This window comes from Fulmarus glacialis, unplaced genomic scaffold (genome assembly GCF_000690835.1).
Source record: "Fulmarus glacialis isolate BGI_N327 unplaced genomic scaffold, ASM69083v1 scaffold17590, whole genome shotgun sequence".
Taxonomy (NCBI): domain Eukaryota; kingdom Metazoa; phylum Chordata; class Aves; order Procellariiformes; family Procellariidae; genus Fulmarus; species Fulmarus glacialis.
Window position 1 is genome coordinate 19,420 of NW_009186006.1, and position 20,578 is coordinate 39,997.

General features: G+C 39.3%; 1 protein-coding gene across 1 annotated transcript in view; it reads left to right on the forward strand.

Moving 5' to 3' along the window:
• The window catches only part of WWC2 (WW and C2 domain containing 2), a 51,168-nt gene that overhangs the window by 18,838 nt on the left and 11,752 nt on the right, over nucleotides 1-20,578 (forward strand). Inside the window, exons 8-17 of the mRNA XM_009586601.1 lie at nucleotides 1,516-1,605; nucleotides 3,544-4,157; nucleotides 7,703-7,826; nucleotides 10,913-10,993; nucleotides 11,077-11,163; nucleotides 14,303-14,495; nucleotides 16,158-16,322; nucleotides 17,046-17,161; nucleotides 18,123-18,315; nucleotides 20,271-20,435. Of these exons, the coding sequence (XP_009584896.1) occupies nucleotides 1,516-1,605; nucleotides 3,544-4,157; nucleotides 7,703-7,826; nucleotides 10,913-10,993; nucleotides 11,077-11,163; nucleotides 14,303-14,495; nucleotides 16,158-16,322; nucleotides 17,046-17,161; nucleotides 18,123-18,315; nucleotides 20,271-20,435 (1,828 nt within the window). The remainder of the gene's footprint in view (nucleotides 1-1,515; nucleotides 1,606-3,543; nucleotides 4,158-7,702; nucleotides 7,827-10,912; nucleotides 10,994-11,076; nucleotides 11,164-14,302; nucleotides 14,496-16,157; nucleotides 16,323-17,045; nucleotides 17,162-18,122; nucleotides 18,316-20,270; nucleotides 20,436-20,578) is intronic.

The following is a 20,578-nucleotide window of genomic DNA, read 5'->3' on the forward strand; positions in this document are numbered from 1 at the left end:
AAAGAGTGTCTTGATACCATAGATGAGCATAATTCTTGGTTTGGAAACCTGTGTGTATGTCTTCCTGGGCAAAGAATGAAATACCGTTGTATGCTTTTAACAGTCTTAGCAGGTATTGGCAGATGAACACATTATTGCGGTGTAAGAGCGCACGCAGCGTAGGCAGTGGAGTGGAAGTTCACACCCTGGCTGACCTCGGGGTAACTTATTCACCTTTGCATAACCCAGATTTGCTCATTGAATAAGCATGGGTGTAAGCAAGTGCTTTTCATGCTTTGCTGAATTGAGGACTTAATGTCTTTTTACTGGTATCTGACACTCAAAGAGAGTGAATTCTGGGAACTATTGAGTATTTCATTCAGTTTGCATAAGAAAGCAATGGTTGATTTTGGGTTTTTGTTCCTTGAAGTGTTCTCTGCATTTGAGTTTTAATTTATACATCCTTGAGATGCCAGAAAGGCCAAAGGAAAGGTTTCTGAGCATGAACACCAAACTATTTTTTTTTTTTTTTAAAAAGGAAGGGAGGTAATTTCTTGTTCTTCAGATTTGTTGCTTGAGAACCTGTGACGTGTCAGTTGACTGAGCAAGGGCTAGAGGAGAATATACTAATCCACAACTATAGCAGGGTTTTAGCTGAATCCACTGAGGGAAAGCAATTTATTTGGTGTTGTAAATGGAGTGATAAAAGGGAATTATGAAAGGAGAAATCACTGTAAAAGTTAGTGAATCCTTTCTGCTAGTAGCCAGCCAAAAGGAATGGGAGAGTTCCACCATTTGTGGATTTAGAGCTAGGCTGGATAACAGTGCAGGAGGCAATAAATCCGGCTTTTTCATAAAGATGAACCTTGATAATGAGCATTATAATGCTGTGTGGCTCTGAGTTGATGACAAAGCTGTTGGGGATGGAGAAATCTTTACCAAGGACTCCTAAATACGGTCCATGATCTCAGAACCTTGTGTTTGAATGCTGCGTTGATTTGCTGTGCTTTGTCTGTATATGAAGACTGAAATCAAAGGGAGTACTTAAATTTTAAACTTCCTGCAGTGCTACCCCAAGTTCTTGCATTATCAGAACTAATACTGATATTCGTGTTCTTTTGGGTTTTTTTCTGAAACTATATTAAGTAAGGAGCCAGTCTACAGCATGGCTTTTTAAAACTGTCTTAGTGCAGATCTTATTTTCCTGAAGTTGCAGCTATTTTCCTCGTGCTCATGTGTTATGCTTTTATTGGGTGCATGTTCCCCTTGGTACAGTGTCAGTGTACCAACACTCTGCTTGCTTGTACACTCAGCAGGTTTGTTACAGTGCTTAGTATTCTGCAGGTAAAGTCACTCTGCTGAAGTGGTTAGGGTTTTACGATAGGACTGAGAGCTAACACAGTCTCTTGGATTTTAGTAGTTGGCAACCAGATGAAAATATGAGGGATCTTCACTTTGTTTCTGTCTTATCTATAACGTATTTTAGCCTCCAGATTATTTTGTAATGCTTTCCTATACTTACATGTATCTTTCCAGATTGAAATCAGAGGAGAGAAGAAAAGAGTTGGTACAGAAACTTGAAGAAACTACAAAGTTAACGACTTACTTGCATTCACAACTTAGGAGGTAAGACTGTACTGCGTAATGTAAAACCTGTTTTCGGCAACAATCTAGTGGACCTGGCTGTCTAAACTTCATTCTTAGGTTTTTCCTCTTAGCTGGAAGCTGAACAAAATTGTTTAATATTTAAGTGAGAAAATGCAAGTGTAATAGTTTCAAGCATTTTGCCACCATGCAAACCTGGTGTACCTTTATAATTTCAGTAAGCACTCGAGTCTGGATTGGATGGATTTTTTGCACAGCTTCCATGGTTAAGCAGGCAGACATTATTTTGCTTCGGTGTAAATAAATAAATAAATCAGGAATTTTCTAATTGGTCATATCTTCAAAATCCTGTCACTGAAGAGACCAAATGGTTTCTCAGAGTTCTGTCTAAAATGAGTTACTAGAACTGTAGCCTTTATTCTGTCTAATAACTGAAGAGGCTTAATGAGTACATGTATGCATGTAAATACTTAGGTGAATCATTGATTCTGGTTTTATTCTTCAACACTGACTTACACTTTCTGTAGACAGAAATATGTCCTCAGCAGGATATTTTTTTTCCTGACAGTCATTGATTCAAAATCTGACTCTGGGTTTATGAAATTCATAGTGATAACAAAAAAGTAATCAGTTACAGCAACTGTGAACTCAAACTCATTGGTCTGATGGGAATTCTAATATTTAATGATACATGTAACTGGTCCTAGGGAAGAGTTTCTCTCACTTATGGACTGTACCCTGCACTACCAAACCATGTGTCCATTATATTTATTTAGAAAATCCTGAATTTTCTTGCATATCCCAGTGGGATACACCAATCAGACACTGCGTTAATGTTTGCCTGTTCTCTTAGAAATCAAAATAGGGCTTTAAGAGGAAAAATGTTTTTGAGCATTTTATAGAGGTCCTCTTGCAGTAAGCCATACCATCCTATTCCTGGGATCTAGGCTGGCTTAGCTATTTCAGACATTTCAGCCAGATCCCAAAAATTGCATTTTGATTGGTGATTAGTTAGGAAAAGAGTCTTTTAAATTATTGTTTTAAAGTATTTTGTGCTTGTGTTTGTTTGGACTTTTGGGGGTCTCTTTGTCCTTTTAAAAGCAGTTTTCTAGCCCAGTGGCAAAATTTTTGAAGGTGATAGCTCTGTTATTGTTCAGTAAACATCTTTTAAGTGTTTAGAAGGGGCTGCCTTGAATTACTTTTCCTGGCTTTTTTTTCCTAGCAGAGTTGTCCTGAGCCAAGGCAGTGACAGTTTCTCTAGCCTGGCAGGGATCCTTATCTTCTATTATTAACAGGAGAAGATTGAATAGAATAGAATAGAATAGATTCAGTTGGAAGGGACCTACAACAATCATCTAGTCCAACTGCCTGACCAATTCAGGGATTGGATGTTACGGCCTTGGCCATGCTTAAGTAGTTGGATTTACTGTGCATGTAGATGCACAGTAGATGCATTGTCTTATAGATGTGCAGCAGTTCTGCTGTAAGTTGTCTCCTTCTAGCTGCCATCTTTCCCAGGTGCTTGGGCAGAGGGCAAGCTGCATATATTGCTGTAGAGGTGGCAGCACTCTTCTGCTGCCATAACTTCCTTCCTGGGGATCCCATTCCTGTCACATTGACCCCGTGAGTGCCACACCAGGGTGGAGTGGGTCTTTGGGGGAATATAGCAGCTGAGAAGGCTGCGGTTACTGCCGGACCAGTTTGTCCAATCTGCAGCCTTCTCCTGAAGAGAAATGGGTTTTAGGAGCAGGCTGTAAGCTGGATAAATTGCCCTGATGGTGTGCAGATTGGGCACGTTGATCTAAACCAGGTATGGGTGCTTAAAATAAACAATGCCTCAAGCAGCATTCCGTTGTAAATTGTTATAGTACTGCTCCAGTCAATCTTATCTCTCCTTGTACCGTTTTGTGCTGGTTTAGTTTAGTAACATCAGTGTAAGTGTTTGTGCTTTCTTTGCAGCCTCTCAGCTAGTACGTTATCTGTGTCTTCAGGAAGCAGTTTGGGATCTCTGGCATCCAGCCGGGGATCTCTGAACACGTCAAGCAGAGGGTCGCTAAACTCACTCAGCTCCATGGATCTCTACTATAGCCAAGGCGAGCAAATAACAGATTTGGACTATCAGTATAAACTTGACTTCATATTGCAAGAAAAAAGTGGTTACATTCCTTCGGGGCCTATCACTACTATTCATGAAAATGAAGTGGTCAGTTCCCATGGGAGACTGGGTTACAGTGACTCTCCTTCAGCTGCAGACCATCCCAAATTGACTGAACCTCCCAAATCTGTGACATCACTGTCTTCCAGATCCTCACTGTCCTCCTTGTCCCCCCCAGGCTCCCCTTTGGTTTTAGAAGCTGCGTTTTCAGTGTCAGCTCAAAATTCCCTTCTGCATCACCTCACTACAGACTTTGAAGACTGTGACCTTTCGGGTGATTTTGCAGGCATTAGTCTCTGTGAGAACCAAATATTATTGGACTCTGAAGCCAGAGCAGAATCTCAGATTCCTGCAGATGATAAAGATCTTAATGAAGGCATTAGGCAGCCTCTGCCTTCTCTACATGAAGGAAGTTCAGGTAATAAAAAAATCTAATGTAAAATGTATATGTTACATGAAAATTTTGAACTAACATCTGGCTCTTGAATGGGGAGGTACCTCATGTAACCGAAGAGTATTTTGATCAGCATACATTTGCCATGGTGGGCAGTCAGTAATTCTGAGGGACGTTACATAAGTTCTAGTTTTGGGTGCAGAGAGCTGTGATCACCCCGATTCCATCTACATTTTTCAATAGCTATCTCAGAAGGAAAGTTCATGTATTGCAGACTCTGTCATGAAAAAATAACAGAAAAACCTGGAGCTGGATCTTGAAGACACAGATGCATGGTGTTCCTAGGTATTGTCAGGATGTACGGGGATAGAGAAGAAATACCCTCTGCTGGTTTTTGGTAACTTGAAATCAGATACTTTGTTTCTTCCTGAAGAATAAGCTACAAACTGACATCCTCAGTAGAAGAGATTTCTGGACTTAAGAGTTAGAATTTTTATGTGCGTATATATATCTAGTTATTTGAATCTGCTGTCACTGAAAGATCTGCAGTTCATTTTTTTTATGTGAGTTGAGAAAGACAAGTGACCACATGCCATGTAAATTACAGTGAGACTCTCACCATTTTTAACATGGGTTTCATAGTGCTTTGCTTTTTATCCGAGTTAGAACAGAGCTCCTAAGCTAGTCTAGGCTCCCCCTACAGTCTGTGGGTAACTTCCAAAAGGATGAGTCGTCTTATCCTACAACGTACTTCCCTTTAAGGAAGATGGGGTGAATGACCCTGTGAGTTGTCAAGGTATCCTTAGTAACTAGTTAACTTTAACTTTGAGATGGCTGAATTAGGTGTAGTGAATTCCACTTCTAGTCTGCAGTAAAAGCCATGCAACATACTTAGTCGTCTTACATTGTCAAAGCCTTTGGCAGAGTCAGAACTTCAAAAATCCCAGCTGTCAAGAATTGATAGCTTGTCCTCAGTCCTTGAGTATTGCCTTTGCTGCCTTTTGTTAGGGTTGACAGTATGTTGTGCTTTCTCTGCACATTTATTGACTTTTCTAGTGTCATTCTGTGTCATTGTCTTTAAGTATGTTGCAAACCATTCGTGTGTTTATGTTACACAATGGCTCTGTTTTCCCAAGGAAGAACTGAGGGAGCCAGATTTCCACTAGTGCTGAGCACTGGCAGCCCTATTTGAAACCTGACCAGCGCTTAGCAATACACAGCTCCACATTTCTGGGCCTGAGTTGATAGTGAAGCGGCTAACTAAGGAGTTTGGGTGTCTTAGAATAAATACAGCCTAGCTCTAGAGAATGCATTGTCCAGATTTGTTGCCAAGCTTGAACCCTTGTGCCTGGAGTTTGCCAGTTGTTAATAAAAGTACCTGGACATATTGATACAGACATATATTTTCATGAGAAATTTGCTTTTATTTATACATATATATCTCTATCTATATCTCTCTCTCAAGGAATTGTTGTAACAGCTGTTGGTTAAATAGATTAGCTTATGCAGTGCTGTAGTAATTTCAATATTGACCGGAGCAATGTGGCACCAGAAGAGAAATGTGTGGTATACATAGTACAAGCTGGGAGCCCCGCCCTCTGTTCAACTGTGCAGAAAGAAAAAAAGAAATTTACTGGTGTGCTAATGGTCTGAACCTGTGAAATGCAAAGTAGACAAACATGGAAAGGGATTGGGGGGGGGGAGGGGGTCATTTTGTCCTTTGTCTTTTCATTATAGTGGAACACAGTTATTTTGCTTTAGAGTCATATTATAAAAGATGAAATAAATAATTTTCCTGCCCATATTTCAGCAGCATGTCCTTTCCAAATTAACAACAACTTTCGGTCTGGCTGGCTGGCTGGCTGCAACTCATCTAGTCTGAAAACTGAATTTAAGGTGGTTTGGAATTTGGGAACGCATAGGGCTATGAGGAGTCAGAATTATTTTTTTTAAATTTATGTCTTTAGATCATTATTTTCAGAGGCATCATGTGGTTGTCTAATGTTTTTGAGCTTTTTTGAGGACCTGTTATTCTGGATAGTATCAGGGTATCTTTTAAGTCTATAAGTAGTTATGGTTTTAAAATATAAATTCATCCTGTGATTCTTCATACTGATACTTCCTCATGTAGGGTTATATATATGATACAAATTATCTTTAAATCTGAATTAAGACTGCCAAAACAAGCACTGAGATTTTGAAAAGCCAGATATTAATTAATTATGCTTCAGTACCTCTAGTGTCTAGTAAAATGGGCCTCATGGTGAGGCTTCAGTACATTAGCAGTGAGACATAGACCTGGGGTTGGTTCGGTGTTTACACTCCAATTTCATTCTTGGAACTGCTGCAGTGCTGAATGGGACGGTTTTCAACAAAATCAGCCAGAGGCATAAAACCTGCATGGAAAATTTCAGCCCACACACTTAAGTTTTAGAAGACTACAAATCTGAATACTGCTGAATCTTAACTTGGAGGTAGACAAACATACCTGCAGACAGTATGGCTAGTATTTTCATGTAATAATCTGCATTGGCTTTTTAGAGCAGTGCTCACCTGCTTCTCTGTCTGTCTCTGACTTTTCTGTACAGGTGAGCTATACGGATATTTGCTCCTCTGCACATGTCCCTGCTGTCAGAAACCAAGCTGGGATATCATGTAGTTCTTCCGCAGTCAGTCTCTGTCATTGTCAAAGTCAATTCAGGCTGCTGTGGTAATTCCTAAGGGTAATCAATAAATTGTGTCATCACCTTCACCCCTCACATGGTCGGGGGAAAAAAAAAAAAAGCATTCCTACTGCCATAAATAAAAGCACAAATGCAGCAATCAATCATCTAATCTGAAGCCTTAAATTTTAAACATCTTAATAAGATGCAGAGTCATGATTCAGCTGGGGACGATAACGCATACCAATATCCTCACCCTTTGGCAGATAAAAGTACTGCATAGGCCCTCAACTTACTCTGCTGCAGAACGTGGCTTTCCATGAATGCTGCTTCTTCACTGCATGACGCTAGCGTATGAATGCAAGTTGAAGATTAAAGCTAAATAGTAGTTGATAGTAAAGAGACTGTAGCATAAAAAGGTTTTGATAATAGTAAGCCAGAGGGGATTTTTAATTTCTAGCAATTATATCACTGGAGAGAGAGCATCTGTCTGACTTCTGAATATTTAATAGACAGTAGGCAATCACTTTGCGTGTAGCTGAAGTGTTACTACAGTGCAGAATGTGAACATGGCAAATACAGGTTTAAAGGATAATGAGGGTTAATAATGAAGATAATGAAGGATAATAACTAGCTCAACAGATATGGGTGATGATAGGAGCCTGTATCTCTGGGAAGGAATAATAGTTGTACATTTTCAAGTTCATCAGTTTGGTTATATCCCTAGCCAGAATATGTGGTAACAGCAGTGCAGTCTCGGAATGTTTAACGATGTGGAACAAAACTACTCTGTGATACTCAGTTAAGGGTCACCACTTTCAACTTGACAACTTTCTAAGCTATGCACCTCTCTCTTTCTGACTATTAATCTCTCGGATTAATTTTCATTATTCTTTCATTTTGTAGGTGTTGACTTCTCACGAAGAACAGCTAGTCACCTGCTTGAGGAGAAAACAGCTTGTGTATCTGCTGCCGTGTCCGATGAGTCTGTAGCTGGAGATAGTGGTGTATATGAAGCTTCTGTGAAACAGTAGGTTTGAGAAATAATGCAAGTCCTTCCACCAAAAATTTAAATACATCTATAAGCAGTTATATAATATCAGCATTAGCAGTTTATTGGTCTTGCCTTTTGTCGTGGTTTAACCCCAGCCGGCATCTAAACACCACACAGCCGCTCGCTCACTCACCCCCCCGGTGGGATGGGGGAGAGAGTCGAAAGAGTAAAAGTAAGAAAACTCATGGGTTGAGATAGAGACAGTTTAATAGGTAAAGCAAAAGCCACACACGCAAGCGAAGCAAAACAAGGAATTCATCCACTACTTCCCATTGGCAGGCAGGTGTTTACCATCTCTAGGAAAGCAGGGCTCCATCACACGTAACAGTTACTTGGGAAGACAACCGCCATCACTCCGAACGTCCCCCCTCCTTCTTCTTCCCCCAGCTTTATATGCTGAGCATGAAATCATATGGTATGAATACCCTGTTGGTCAGTTGGGTCAGCTGTCCTGGCTATGCTCCCTCCCAGCTTCTTGTGCACCTGGCAGAGCATGGGAAGCGGAAAAGTCCTTGACTCGTGTCAACACTACTTAGCAACAACTAAAACATCAGTGTGTAATCAACATTTTTCTCATACTAAATCCAAAACACAGCACTATACCAGCTATTGGGAAGAAAATTAACTCTATCCCAGCTGAAACCAGGACACCTTTTTTATAAATATTTTGTCCTTTCATATTGAAAGGAGGGCACATTTACCAAACAATTAAGTTTGATTGCTTTTTTAAGCTAATAAATTTGCATTAGAGTGCTTGTATAACTTGGTTGAGTAGCGTTAATATGCTACCTTCTAATCCTGTTTTTTTTCTGGCTAGAAGCTTTCCTAGGAGAAAAGCTGTATTTAAACTATACAGGTTCTGCCATGTGGCTGTATTAACTCTACTCAGAGTGACTCCTGTTACTTCTTGTTTTGTTTAGATGCAATCTTAGGATTGCATAACATTTGGCTTGAATATTTTCTTTTTTAAAAAAGAGGATATAGGAAAGATAAGAAAATCCTCAGTTGTAATGTTGGTATAAAAATAATCCAGGTTAGGGTTTAATATTCATGCTTCACTGTGGTGAACAGAATACAAGAAATGTATTCGCTATTGTTACTTTTTGACAAGACATAACTTCTACAGGATCCTTCATACTGTTTTCTGGCAGTGAGAACAATGAACTTTAAACTGCATAACAGAAGACTTGCAATCTATGAGAGAAACCAAAATCTTTATTTTTTACCTCAGTTTTGGCAAGTAGTTGACATTAAGAATTTTTTGTCCTTTTGAATATTCAGAGAAATGTTTTAGCAGGATGGTTACAAAGATGTAGATGCACGTCTCCTGTTGCCAGACTAAATGCTTTTCTATTAGGACAGGTAACGCTGCATTATGGTATCATAAATGGCTTTTATTGGCCTCTGATAAAATACTTCTACTTGTCATGTCTGTCACAAATGAAAAGGTAATAGAATAGATGAGACCAAATAAAAAAGCTGAAATACAAAAGGGATTCCTCCTGAACTGTTAGAATGGCCATTCGATCTCATCTTAAGTCATGGATCCGTATTTCATCCTGAAGTCTGAATCCTAGTATTAGTTTCCTCCATGTGTTAAGTTAGACCTAATGCAACTTCTTAGGCTGAAATAAACTCCCGTCTATTAAAAACTCAGCCTTCACCTGACTGAGTGGCTGTGACTGTGTATTTTGGTTCAATAACCATTGTTGTCTTTCCATTTTGTTTCAATTCTGAGCCACTGTAATCAACACTTACTGTCTGCTCCAGTTAGAAGTCCAGTGTATAGAAATGAACAGACATTGGACCAAAAGCTGTGGATGTTCTGTGGCGCAAGTCTTTAGCTGTCCTCTCCAATGACTGCAAGTGGCAGGGTAAGTGGAAAACAGAACAAATTCCTGTCGTCTTCCTGTCCTTACTCAGGAGAAGAAAAAAGATGACTGTTGCATCCCGTAAGCCTGTGTACAAAAGGAAACTATTGCCATTTGTGCAAGCTAAGATTTACAGACGCTAGTTATTCCATGATAGCTCCAGGTGTGGATACTCTTAATTCTTACTGAGTAGGAAGTAGTGAAGAGGTAATGAGTGTCTCTGTGTGAGTTGCTTATGTTTAGTAGAAGTGTCTTTATGAGCACTGTGTGTGGAATGACTTACAATTTGTCAGTGTGCTCCTGAAGTTACAATACAGTGATTTCTACTGTATAGACCCGTCCTTTGTATTGAGTAATTTAAGGCAGGGGAGGAAATACATACGCTCTATCAAATTAGCCATCAGCCAGGAAATGAATAGTAAAAAGGAAACCTCTAAATGCAGAGTCTTAAAATAATGCTGTCGTGTCTTGATAAGGTGGGGGATGTCTGTGCCATTCTCCACATTTCCTATCTTGACATTTTCTATCTTGATCTTGTTTATTGATCCCAACAGTCTAGTTTTAAAAATCAATGAAACACATTAATACCACATCCTCACTCAAACCTCCCAGAAAACGACTGGAGATTATTTTGCACATGGATTCTCTGTAATTCCATTCAACACTAGAGTTGCTCTTCAGCTGGAAGACTTGAGTCCCTTTGGTTCTTTGAATGCTTCTGAAAACAGGCTCAGAGGAGACATGCTTCTTGTTTGCACAGAAACCTCTCTATTTTACAGAGCTCCTGCTTCTCTAATATTCTCCAAAGCAGTACTTCATATCCAGTTTATGTGTGGTCTGATGTTTATTACAAATTTTAATTTCCAATTTTGTATTCAGGGGCTTAAAGAAGTACTAAGTATGTTATAGGAAAATGTCATGAGTTTTTCTCTTGCCAGTTAGTCTGGCCTGCTTCAGTAATCGGCCTAAGGCCTTTCTGACTCATTACTGGAGTTGTCAAACTGTTCAGGCAGTGTCTGTCCCCAAAACAGGCACTGCTACTGTGTAGGCTCTGAAATTCTCATTTGGAGTGCGTGCTGTAAATCAGCCTGTTCAGGAGAATGTATATACGTTCTGTGTATGCATACCTTAATTACTGCTGAAAGCTAACTATAATTTTCCTAAATTTGAGTATTTGCCTGTTTGCCCTAGACCAAATGAAACTGAGGACATTGTGTATAGTGAAGATGATGCAACAGCTGTAGAGGCTGCCCAGGTACAAATAGGACTCAGGTAAGTGACCAGCAAAGAGAATATTTCTGTTCGTACGTAAATGCGAATAGTAAACTTCCCTCTTGTTGTCCTTTCTTTAACAGATATGACCGCAGCAGTTCAAGTTTTGTGATAATCATAGTACGGCTCAGAAATCTTCCAGCGTTTTCTGTCCCCCTTGGCTCTAAAGTGTAAGTCAAACAGTCACTGAGCAGTAGTGTTGAAATATGAGAGTACAATAATAAATTGTACAAATTCTCCAAAGGAATGGATTGATTTACTGCTTAACAGCACTAAAACATGTATAAAACTTTTCAATCTGTAGTAGTAGTTAGCTTTTACATATTCCAGCAATGCTGCAAGAAAAAGAAGTTACCAGGAAATTCACTAAAGTGGAACAAAAAGGATTTTTTAAAATGATGCTTCATTTAGTGTTCTTAAACATTCTGTAGCTTTGTGAGTGCAGAACAGCTATTCTGTAGTTACTAAAAACATTCTTTTGATACTTTTCCATTCTTTCAGCTCAGAATGTTGTCTTTTTACATTTATGTGGCATTTTGATGTAAAATGATGTTAAAATAGTATGTGTCTTTTAAGTGAGCTTTTAAAGGTAAGGGGTAATTTGATAAATTGCAAGTGGGCAAGCACAGCCACATTGAGATACACCTTCCCTAACAACTGGAGCTTGGGGGTCTGTTAAGAATTAGTTCGTGTGTTGAATTGGACAGGAAAGGTCTAAAAGTAATTACAGTGGAAATCGTATGTAGGAGATGAACAAAAATGCCTGAATAAGAAAATGTTGCCATTGAGATTCTAATCCAAAACTCTCATCAGTACAAATAAGTACAGCTTGCCTTGGCTCCTTGGGGACGCTTGTACTTCAGTGAGCTTTTTTACAGACTGGAAAGCTATCTTAAACTGTTGAGAAGCTTAGTAAGATTAGAGTAGAACATGATCAATCCTGGGAAAATTTGGTTTTCTTGCTGGTTCCCTTCCCCCTGTCTCCCCCATCAGCTTGAATTTGATTGGCAGATCAATAGGAAGCCACTGAATATGGAAAGGATGTATAGGAATACAGGCCTTGGTGCTTGTTGGATTTTTCTGTTTCTCATAACAAATGGTTGTCTACTACCATCCTTCCTTCTCTAACCTCCACCTTTCCCCTGCTGACCTTCCAAGTCCGCTAGCATTTAGCACACAAATATAGAAAAACTATAGAAGAATAAATTTACACAGCTGAGAGGAAAAACAGATAATGTAGAATATAAAAAGAAGGTCAACAAAATGTTCGTTCGGGAAGATAAAGTTAGATCATAGCTGGCATCTTTTTAGGAATTAAAGTATGAAGTTGTAATTAGTAGTCAAGCATCTTCAGTGCAGAAGTCCAGACCTGCTGCTGCTAAAAAGATTTAATAAAACTAAAGCTACCCGAAACAAGGAGGAAGAAAGGGCAGGATAAAGGAAGGACCTTGCAAATGGCATTTTTTTCTGTCATTTGCCATTGTGTGCATGTATGTATATACTGTACAGATACGTACAATGATAAAAATTGGGTCTGGAAAATGATGCTGTAACTGTATTTTCTAGAACGTCAAATTGGATAGATTAGTACTTTATTGAACCTTCACACACAGAGGAATAGATTTGACATGAGGTCTTACTGATATCTGTTTCCACACTGTTTGTAAAAGCTGTTCACTTGTAGAGTAGGTAGAGCGTAGCTGAATACTTACTATTTGTGTCAGGACTATTTTTTCATCAGTTGAGAAGTCAGAGGTTTGTCACAGCAAAATCTGAGGCATTGGTTGACTCTTTAACTTTTTTAGTTAAAATGAAAGTAAGCCCTCTTGTAAAACAAAACCAGTGAGCAATTTATCTTTTGCTTCTTTGTTTACCCCTCATTCTGGCCTGATGCCAATAAATTGGCTAAATTATTAAAAGGATGCTCCAATGAACCACCTTTTAAACATACTTTTAATATACTTTATCTTCTATTCCTACCTCTTTTCTAAATGTTTCCCAATTGCTTAATCTATTAAAATGGCTGTTTTCAGTAGAACCATGCAAATTGCTCACCTACATTTACGTGAATACAGCAGCAGCATTACTGGAATTACATTATACTACCACTTAACTTTGGGATTGGTTTGTCAAAATGCTGGATACCTGCTATCCAGGCTATACATGCGAACCAAACAACTTAGGTCTTACTTTTTATCCCAAGAAATACGGCATAATTGGGGGATAAAGGCTATGCCCAAATTCAAATAACAAAATCAAATTTCTCACGGACCTAAGTTCTTTTGGTTTAATTATTGTAAAACTAAGTTTTTAATAATAATAATAGTATGTACGAAGTCGTTACCAGAATATATAGCAATAGTACTATAAATTTTGGGAGAACAAGTTTTTTCCAGAATAATTTTCTTTGGCCCACTTCTTCTTCCTGCTTTAGCTAGCTTCATTGCATTCTATTCTACAGTGAATGTCAATTATATTTAAAGCCAATACCAGAAATAGGCTAATGCATAGACACAGAAAAGATGTAAAACAATTACTATGCTCATTCATGTGTATGAGAAGCTGTGCAATAGGTAAATAACATGTACAAATTGCATTAGGCATGACTTTACTCTATCAAGCTACTACTAAAGCGAGACCTGCAAGTTAGCAAGTATTACCTTTATTCACATAATATCCATTGATATTTGTTCTATAAAAAGAATGTAGCTGCACAGTTATTCCCTGTGCTTAAGTTTAGGCTTGCGAGATGCATTCTTCAAAGTCTCACTTAATATGTTATGAATTGATCTTAAGCAGCTATGGGCCTAGCTATTTTCTTCCTCATTTTCCTTAGTTTTCTGGTTTCTTTGTAGGTTTTGTTTTGTTTGTTTCTTTAAAAGATTAAAAGACGTCACTGCTTTTTAGTGCTGCTCACATCGTTCTAAGAGTTTAATTTTTACATCCACCCGAATTTTTCTCATTTTTTTAATTAACATTAAGATCATGTTTCCTCCCATCTGTGACATGATCCTCAGTGTTCACAGTACTTAACCAGTACTGTGATAAACTTGGATAGAGACAGAAATAGCTACCTCTCCTGCTACTACCTTACCAGACATAGAAATTCCTTTTTGGGAAATGTTTGTGCAAGGGACAGGAGGAGTTTCTCAATCCTCTTTTTCACCTCTTTTCCATTCCACCTCTGATTTGTTGCTGTTTTATTTTTCTTGCTATGCAGTCCTTCAGTCGATGGGGTCAACTTCTATCACGCGTCACCAGCAAGTGCTAGTTTAAATACAGGTAAAGATTTTGTTTTGTTTCCGGCAGGTATATTAGAGTAGCAGTACTTCCATCCTCAACTGATATCAGCTGTCTGTTCCGCACAAAAGTTCATCCTGCCATGGAAACCATTTTATTCAACGAGATATTCAGAGTAGCCATTTCCCAAGTAACACTGCTACAGAAGACGCTGAGAGTAGATGTTTGTGCTGTCAGTAGAAGTCGTCGGGAAGAATGCTTGGTATGCAGTTTTATTTCTGGCTTTTTTTGGCATGCATTTGTTTATAGTGTCCCCTCTTATTCTGATGGTCAAGGCTGCTAAAATTCCATCAGTACTTAGAGACAAACTCTGAAGCATAATTTGGTTGTTGCTATAGTACTTAAAATACTACCTTTCTCTGAAATTCCTGATACAAAATCTAATCCTGGATGGAAGTTTTAGGAGGTGTTTTGCTAATTCTAACACTGCATTACCTTAACACTTTAATTACAGACTGATATCCATCTTTGCAGTTTTATACACAAAAAAACCCATTGCAACATTATTCTAACACTAGATTTTAAAGTAAAAGCTGAATAAGAGCCACAGTATGTCCAACAAAAAGCAAACCCTCATTGTCACAACTTGTCGCAAAGAACAAACTAAATTGCATTTTTGCACGTTGTTGTAGATCATATGATTTATTCTCTAGACTAAAGTAGTTTCTATCTCTAGAAATAATAAAAAGGCATGACATTCATAGACCAGCCTATTAAAAACTGGCACTTTTAAAATTTTGTTGTTAATTGTGGTCATCACCTAATTAGGGATGCTTCATTTACTTTCAAATTGCTTTTGCATGGTCTGGTACAACACAGACAGCGCAGTTTAGTTTTTCACCATGAGCCTGACGTAGTAGTACAGCAAGATTTTTAGTTACAGCACGCTGAAGAGATGCTGGAATCTGGTGGGGTTCATCAGCCCTGACTACTGGGAACAGCCTTTCACTTTCAAAAATGTAGAAGTTAACTTAATTCCTGGGGAATGTGTTGGCCTTTTTCAGTATGTAAGAGGTTTCCACTCAGGTAAGGGAAGGGCAGCAGAACAAAAATGCAACAGAATGCAGGATACAAAGGTGAAGAAAAAAAACCCAACAACAACAAAAAAAACCCACCAAAGGCAGAAGGGTTAATCACAAGATCAAAAGAAAGAGTTGGGAGTACCACCCCCAGCAGAAAGCCCTGGGCAACATGACCAGAGTCTTGGCAAGAGCTATGTATGCAGCCCAGTAGCTGTGAAGATGATTTGCTTTGCCAAAGAACAGAGCATTTTAATCTCCAAGGCACAGCCCAAACACGAGTACTTCATAAGTTTTCCCAGAGTGCCAACTCGGTGGATGTCAGTGCTTGTCCAAATGAAAGGGTTTCTTAATCTCTTCTACTGTCTTTTCATCTGCTTCCTCACTGGTTAGAGCAAACAAGGTCATCCGTTATTGTTTGCCGTATTGATGATTTTTGTGGTGGAACAACTGAAAAATTAACTGAAACTTGCTGCTCCATGAGTTGATGCTGCAGGTTTCATTGACACAGGTTTTCATTATTGAATGCTATAGAAAGCAGACGTGTGCATTACAGTGATATAGAGGGTTTTGTGTGTGTGCATGTGGGGAGAAATTTTGCAGACTGAAGTAAAAGATGGCAGAATGGACAATATGAAGTACCTTGCCATGTACTTCTATTTGTTTATTTTAACTAGAAGTGGAGGGAAGTAGAAAATTGGAAGGTTAAAAAGGGAATTAAGATTCATGTCAAATTTGTGCTGCCTATTTTACATGATAAATACTGTAGAATTCATTTTCAGCTGTCTTGCAGGAAAAAAAAAACAAATTTAAACAATTTTCTTCCCCTTTCTTATTTTGTGCAGGCTGGGACTCAGATCAGTCTGGCAGATTTATCATTTTCTGATGAGACTTGTACTCTGTGGTACAACCTGTTGCCTTGCAAGCAAATTCCTGGCAAAAAAACCAAGCAACAAAATGAAGAATCCGTGTTTCTGTTAAGCAAGCAGTCATTGGACTCGTTGGACTTGGTAAGCAACTTGCTTTCTTGAATATGTGAATTGTCCTCCCTTGAAGGTCCAAGGCCCTGTTGTCTTGCAGGCACTTTGTCTATAGTGACTTTGTGCGTGAGTAGGTCCTATATGGGCTTTCGGACTTGTTAGCAAGTGTGGATAGGGCTGATACTTCTTAGTGGGATACAAAATTGCACTCCAATTTGAAACACTTCAGCTGTGTTTCATTTTGAAAAGAATGTTACTGAAGAGCTTCCTTAAGTTTACCATTGATTTTCATATGCACCCATTAAAAAATGCTATTTATTAGTTATGTGAATTTGCATACTTAAAGCCATGCAAAACACATGCTAATTCTTCTGGTTAAATAAGCTTTTCTGCTTTAATACCTCCTTAAGAGAACTGTGTTAAAAAACGTAACTTTTAAGAACAACCTTTTTTTACCTAGGGATATTACAAGTATGAGAGGGAGAGAGATGAAACATTGAAGGATGACAGGAGCATATCTGATTGCATTATCGTTTTACATACAACCTATTTGTGATTGAGATTTACTCTGTATAAAAACAATCAGTGCGCTACACACTGACAATTCAAACCCCTTATACTTGTGATTTGAGTCATGTTTTTGCTGGCATCAGGGAGCAGCAGGGTAATGCAGCTCTTGTAAGAGTTGTCATTTTTTTACCTGTGTTATGTATCACTCAATTCTGGTTTCATCTTCTCTTTCCTTGTGAGCAGGATGCTGTGTCAGCTCTGCTGGAGAGGACATCTGCTGAGCTGGAAGCAGTAGAACAAGAGCTGGCTGAAGACGAGGAGGAGGAGGAACAGGAGCAAAGAGGCTCTGAGGAAGACTGGTAAAACCACTTTTCCTCCCTCACTGTTCATGCCTAAATGCTTCCGCTCGTTCCTCTTATTCTTAGACAAATGAAAGGGCTGTACTTTCGAAGGAGATCACAGAATCATAGAGTGGTTTGGGTTGGAAGGGACCTTTAAAGATTATCTAGTCCAGCCCCCCTGCCATGGGCAGGGACATCTTCAACTAGATCAGTGATGGGGCATCCACAACTTCTCTGGGCTAGCTGTTGCAGTGTCTCACAACCACTGGAACTGGGGTACAATCTCATTCTCTTGTGTGGTCAATTCATTCACCTTTTAGGTTTACAGTGTCTTGGCTGCTCTGTTAAGTCCTACAGCTGATGCTCCTCCATTCCATGTACATCTTCCTATGAAACCACTTGGAGAGTTTAAGCCACTGGAGGTGTACTAAAATGTCTCATATCAAATATTAGTTGCATTAACTATAATAAGCAACTAATGGGATTTGAAAGGAGGGCTGCTGGCTGATGAAGTCAGTGTGTGTGTGCTTCCATTGATGGTCTTGTTTTTGAAGAAGTTGTGAGCTTTCCCAAGAAACAAATTTCTTGCTAAATTGCTATGTTGAGTTCTGTTCCTGTGCAATTTCTTAGCTGCAGTGTAGAAATAAATACATGCTGTATTGTGGGGAAGGGGAGACACACTCATTTGTTTTATAAATTTATTGCAACCAAAGTCCTTCAACATTATCAACACACAGCTATTGAATGTAGTGCAGTGTTGTCATAATGATCTTGAAGGTGAACTGTAGTAGAGCTTGCTGGGTTTTATTGGAGCATGTAATGAAATTTGCCTTCATGTGAACTTAATGGAAGCATTTGGGTTTCCCCTGTCAGAAGAATGCATACATTATACATGGGTGAAGGCCTAGGCCTTCTGATACCTTTCTCTGTTGGGCTTTTTCAGTTTGAGAATAAGCCTGGGCTACTTCTGTTCATACAGGTTAGAAATACTCGCAGAAGCCTCTGATGAAATTGTGGATGAAGAGGAAGATGGCATTAAGCTGGCAGTGGAAGGCAGCTGTACTGATGACATGGGGTTACTCACTGACGCACCAGAAACAAACGAAGACAAGGACAGAGAGAACAGTGATGAGGCCCATGAAAACCAGCAAGCTGCTGTAATACTAACACTGGTGAATATCTTAAAATACACGTTCCTTACTGTGTCTGAAGATCTATTTCTGAGCAGTTAATGTAGAAGTCTGCTGCATCTGAGCATTTACAATTTGATGTAGCCTTTGCTGTAGCACTTGACAGTATGTACTTTTAACGAAACTGGTGCGGTCAGTTCTGAACTATGAAGAGGGCATTTAGACACGCTAGACAGAACTTCTAAGACAAAGACAATTAACTAAAAATGTCTATCTTCACTTTTTTTGTTGCATAGGGAGAATATTCAAAATACAAGTGCAGTTCAGTAGCTTCAACTTTTACGTATTTAAAATATTTCTGCACATCTGTTTCATTGTTTCCTTTTTTGGTTTTTTTTCTGATTCATCTGGTAAACAGCAGCAAGGACAGAACAGGGGTCAAGATCTTTAAACCAATAAGGGGATTTCCTTATTTCTTCCCTTTATTTTAGGGTGTGAAATACAAAAACTGGCTTAGCAGAGAAGAAGAGGAAAAGTTAATGAACAGAGAATTCCGAAATGTGTATGAAACTACATACTATTGAACTACCCACACACTGCACATAACAAATTCTAATTTGTTCTTGTTAACTGTTCACTTTAAATTATATTCCACCTTTCTGAAAGCACTTTTAGTAAATTTTTAGGAAACATATCCCTGATGTGGTAGCACATACTGTAGAAATAAAATTTTTAGAACACCTTTCTGCATCTTAATGAAAACACTGTTGCATGTGTTAAACCCACAGGTTCTGTAAAATAGCAAAGGTAAAAAGGCAAAGAATGACATCTCGTTCCTTCAAGTTTGTGACAATACAAAAGTTCAACACCTCAGTGGATTTGCTGGAAATTGTAATTAACTTCCAATTAATGTGGCAAGATGCCAAATGAGCTAAGGCCATGGTATTAAAAGGACTGACAGTCTGCTGGGTAGCAAGCAAATATAGATCAAAGCCCTAACTCGGCAAGGGGAGACATCAAGGACAACATCTGAAGGTTAGGCACGCACACAAGTCTGTTGCTAAGCCCAGGCTGGACGGACCTGGACAATGAGCGAAAGATGTTGCACACCTCATTGTAAAGCCAGCCACAGTATAGATCTTCATGTGCCAGATCCTCTCAGGGTTGCAGTTGTGCGATTTAGGTTATTGTATTTATCACACGCACCTTGAAAACCACGAACCTCATTAAATCAACCCAAGTTGAAGAAAATGCCCCAGTGCACATCAGTGACATGAGATGTGCCAAATGCTGCAGTGCTTGTTCTAGCCGGGCTGTCAAGATGATCGCTGCATGTAAGCACAGGCTGCGCCACCTACGGGGATGTTGGCACCTGAGGCTCCCTGTGGCACATGTGGGGCAACTGTAGGAGGCAGCAGGCCGTTCTGAGGGACAGCAGCTAGCAGTGTCTTTTCCCTGGATTCACAAGGCTGGTGCAGCTCTGCAGATTGCCATAAAGCAGCCCCGCTGCTGGGGTTTGGGGGACGTACGACAGTGGGCAATGTAGCTTTCCCAGCTGCCCCTTTCAGTGCAGAGGTGCATAGGCACCATCTCTAGCATGGCAGAAGCTTGCTGTTCTGCAAATGCAGAACAAAATAAATATAAATATAAATGCGCAATAATAATAATGTCTGCAAATGGCAAAGCAAAACACTTGTTGCGCCATGGTTGCATCAGACCTTCTGCAGGGCAGCAAAGGCCTTTCTGTAAAAGCTTTGGTTTTACTGGATACAAAGAGTGCCTTCAAAGACTTCCCACACGCTGTTAAGCGTTTTGGGAATTTTGTGGGTTTTTTACTTAGCATAGCTTCTCTGTACATGCAAGATGCTTTTTGCTGCTGGTCTTTTTCCATCCGCCGCAAGGTAATAAGAATGCTTGTAAAATCCAAAGGCATAAAAACTATGTAGTGGGATGTGTCTGGATATAGTAGTTCTTATAAACTAAATTTCTTTTCATAGGTTGATAAAGAGACTAACACTGAGGAATCGGTTAACGAGAACGCAATAGTCCGACCCAAGGACAGAGCCAGCTGGAGCTCAAGACAGCGTCCTTTTGTCAGGAACAGCATGATAGTGCGCTCACAAACCTTCTCTCCAGGCGAGCGGAACCAATACATCTGTAGGGTAAGAGGAGAAACACTTGGAATGAAGAGCTATTAACTAAAGAGTCATTTAACTTCTTGGGAATGATGCATTAATGACAGTGAGTCATGTACCAATTTTCCCTGCAAGAGGCATAGCCTGGGCTTTCTCTAGGTTCTTTCTTT